This window comes from Magnolia sinica, chromosome 19, assembly GCF_029962835.1.
Source record: "Magnolia sinica isolate HGM2019 chromosome 19, MsV1, whole genome shotgun sequence".
Classification (NCBI taxonomy): Eukaryota; Viridiplantae; Streptophyta; class Magnoliopsida; order Magnoliales; family Magnoliaceae; genus Magnolia; species Magnolia sinica.
Genome location: NC_080591.1, coordinates 10,000,001 through 10,003,784, shown reverse-complemented (window position 1 = coordinate 10,003,784; position 3,784 = coordinate 10,000,001). Strand labels below are relative to the sequence as shown.

Below are 3,784 nucleotides of genomic sequence, written 5' to 3'. Positions count from 1 at the left end.
TCCATTCTTTCCGAAAGATAACGAATCCCTGGATCACCGTCCACAGGATTTTGATTCATACCTTCGTTGTTTGCCATCGGCCCGAGGGGAATCCTCGCTTTGATACCAATTGACGCAGGGATGAACGTGATGAGGATAACTACTCCGAATCCACGGAGCTTCTCTGGACTCCTCACAGAGACTTCTCGAATCCACGAGGAAAGAAAGCAGAAAATAGAAATAAATTCTAATAAATTCAAAATTGATTAATTCATCAATAAAAACGAGTTCACAACCCTTTAAATAGGGCTACCAAGCAATGGGAAAGAAATTAGAAGCAAACTACAACTCAAACTCTTAGAATCCGCGACTTACTATAAATAGTAAACTTACTATTTATAGACGGTCGTGATGTCTACTAGTGCGCAAGGTTTTCGGCCAAAAATAGTAAGTGTCCTATTTGGCTTCACCAAACCGTTCTCCTAATTATTCTAAGCTCTTTTCACGTTGGGCGCAACTCCTAAAGCCCGACGGATGAAGAGTTATAATCGAACTAAAACTTACTATTTATAGTAAAAACGAAATTAAAACAGGGAAACGACCGTCAATCCAGGGGTTTTTCGCAATTCCGGGCTGCGCAACCTGGGTTGGATGGCTTCAGTAGCTCGTTCTACCCCAAAATCATATATTTTACGTCAGATAACTCATTCCGGATTGCAAGATACGCCCGATTTAAGGTTCGATGGTCTGGATTACTTCTGTCGTCGACCGGGCCTTTTCTGATCCATCTTGGCCGTGTAATTTTCTGCGACCCACTCTACATCAGTCTACCACTTGAGCTATGGATCTGGGTGTAAATAGACCCTACCTTGCTCACACTGGTGACTTCCATACCAATCAACCATCGATCAAGTAGGTCCTACCACTGACAACAAAAATCAAAAGCTAGTGGTTGGGCAATCATCACCATCCGACAACAGCCTACCAAGGACATTAAAAGAGACTTCTCTAGTGCATATTCCTAGATGTTTGCTTCGATATACCCCGTGGTATTACAATACAATGGTCTGGGCCTCTTGCCATTGGATTTCAGCCTTTTTCAACAACACAAACCATTTATTTGTTGTCAAAATAACTCTCAGATTGAATATCTAAATCCATTAATTATATAAAAGTTACAGCGACCTTTCATGTTCAAAGCAGATCCAACTGCTCAAAGAGTTGAAATAACCCAATTGAGAGTTTTTATTTGTTGTCCATCCATCATATGAAATGAAGCTTGTCATATAAATGGTTTGGATCATGGGACGATGAATCATATTCAAAGGCTGAACGCCCGATGTATCATATGACAATATGACGGGATGCATTCGAGCAAACCTCTTAGTAGAGAAAGCAATGGGAGAATCTTCGTGAATGGGTCAATCAAAGGCGTGGGATTCGTTGGTTTGGCTTAGAACAAAATTCATGAATACAATCAAAAGTTTTTTTGCAAACAAATAGAATACCTCAAGGACATTCCCATTAACCACCACAATATACATTGCAACATAGGAGGATGCCTACAGACAATGAATGAAAGATTAAAAGAATTACAAGGCTGGGACGCAGTCAAAACCTTCTCAGTGCAACCAGCTGAAATGGTGGACGCTGGAAGTTACCGAGAACCTTGTGATAAAGAATGAATGGAACTTATTTACAGACATTCAAAGTAAATCTTGAGTTAGATGCGACGGTCTGATTTCTCGAGGAAGCTGACGTATTTCGTATCCTTGAGAGCATTGTAGACATCCTTCCAGTTTGCGACCTGCTCGGAGAGGGGCTTGGTGTGTATCTGTACTTGGCGGCTCTCCAATTTCCTTTGTGGCAATCTTAGGAAATCTTGAACATCGATCAGCTTCTGCAAGTGGCCCAGCAAATATGAGATCCAAGGAAAAAGTAAAACTAGGTAGGAAAGAGGAACTATTGAAGAGGCCCACAATGTGGCCAATGAGAGAGTGAGGAATTCATCACTTTCTAGGCACACTCTGATGGTTGTTATGGCTTGGAGATCGAACAGGCAGTTTGCTGCACTTGTGACAATTGGCACATGTGTGCAGTGGTCCATGCCATTCATCAGGTGGGGATCCAGCGTCAACATGCCTGGGCCCAAAGGTCAAGACTATCCATTCACTAGGGGGCTGCACGTTTACGGTGAATATCAAGACCGTTGGTCATCTTTCTCCTAATTATCTGTCTCACATGTGATCCACGGGAAGAGCAGACTGTCTGGTTTTTCGGCAACAGTGCACAATCATGGTGGCGCCACCTTATGAATGGCCTGGATCAACACAAGCATGCCACATTGACCTGCCTTCTGAGAATCACTTCTTTAATCCTCACCTCTACACAAGTCCCTTAGCACTCATCAACATGCAATGCAGATAACAAATCATTTCAGGAGGGGTCTGCGTTTGAAATGTTTTAAATGAATTAACAGTCCTGCAGTATCAGGATGTGCAGTTCCCTGAGGTGCCCAGTCTATACAAGTGGGGTCCATGGTTCACTCATTGAATTGATGGTCCCCCACCACGCAACGGATGCCCAAAATACCTCCCAGATTGGAAGATCCTGTGTAATCGGAGGCTACAATTAATAAGTCATGGAAAATAAAATGATAGACTGGCAAAAAGGCCAAAATTTATCCAGCTAGGATCTTCAATGCAGAAGAGCCTTGGGTTCAAGCCGTAGCCCGGTGGTACATAGGGTGTGCTTCAACATTGAAATCTCCAGTGAAGCCAACTTAGCTAACATATCCACCCCCCCCCCCCCCCCCAAAAAAAAGAACTGGAAGAATTTTAGGGCACCACCCATCTATGACAGAGTCAATCAGATTAACTTTATCCCTGAACCATGGTCCCACATGTAGGGGCATGCACCATGAAAATGTAAATGCCCCAAAGCACCAGGGGCGTTGCAGTTCCTCGATTGAGAAATGCAAGAAGAGACTGACGATTATATAACAAAGGACTTTTTCCACTGAGCAGTAGGTGATTTACCGTGCGGTTGCTGACAAGATCCTCATAGTAGACGATAATGTGGCGAGTGCTCTTGAAGCATTCTAAAGCATTGACCGCCATCTCCTCAGCACGTTTCAGATCGGGAAGCAATAAAGTGACATTGATCACTGGCTTATACCGTGCAAGCAACTTGGCCTGCATCCAGACATCCATTATGATTGCAAGAAAAGTTTTTGCATGACAAGAGATTGAAGAGGTAATTTGCCGCTGATGTGCCAATCTGAATATCTGATACAAACACTTGATATGATATCCAGGTCACTTATCAGGTTAGGTCCATAAATCAATCCGGAACTCTCAGTCAGCCGCATGCAATTGTGTAATTGGCCATCCATATTCTAACCAATTTGTGTCATTTTGGCATGTGCACAAATCACCTCATAGATCCCTTGTGCAAATCACCATAGCACTTTTTGTGGGAATAGATATGGCATTCAGAAAATGAGAATGGGCAATATGATTCGTCAGAACACGCATCCACATGAATATTCCTTTCTAAAAGCAATGAGGTTTAGAGGTTTTTATTGTGACTAGAGTCTTTTACAAAATATTATGGTTTAGGATGCCTTTGGGAATTTTAAATACCCAAAGGGTCATTGGCCCAAATGTCTACTGACCGCGTTTCATTTTCTGTGAGAAATGAGATCATTGGTGATTTGGCACCCATTTAACAAGAAAAAGCCAATTAAGCTCGCTCACTGAGGTGCTGTCAGTCCTTCCAACAAGGAAGCCTCCTTTCAAGTGGA

At 42.7% G+C, this 3,784-nt stretch overlaps 1 protein-coding gene across 3 annotated transcripts in view; it reads right to left on the bottom strand.

The window, feature by feature from the left end:
- Window positions 1-1,443: 1,443 nt before the first annotated feature.
- LOC131234973 (uncharacterized) overlaps window positions 1,444-3,784 on the bottom strand; it is a 12,939-nt gene continuing 10,598 nt past the window's right edge. For 2 of the 3 annotated variants that reach the window (XM_058232006.1, XM_058232007.1), the window contains 2 exons: window positions 3,018-3,173; window positions 1,444-1,879 (listed from right to left, as the gene is read on the bottom strand). In XM_058232006.1, coding sequence (XP_058087989.1) covers window positions 1,703-1,879; window positions 3,018-3,173 — 333 coding nt within the window. In that variant the 3' untranslated portion in view covers window positions 1,444-1,702. The remainder of the gene's footprint in view (window positions 1,880-3,017; window positions 3,174-3,784) is intronic. The other variant, XM_058232008.1, reaches the window with a different exon arrangement.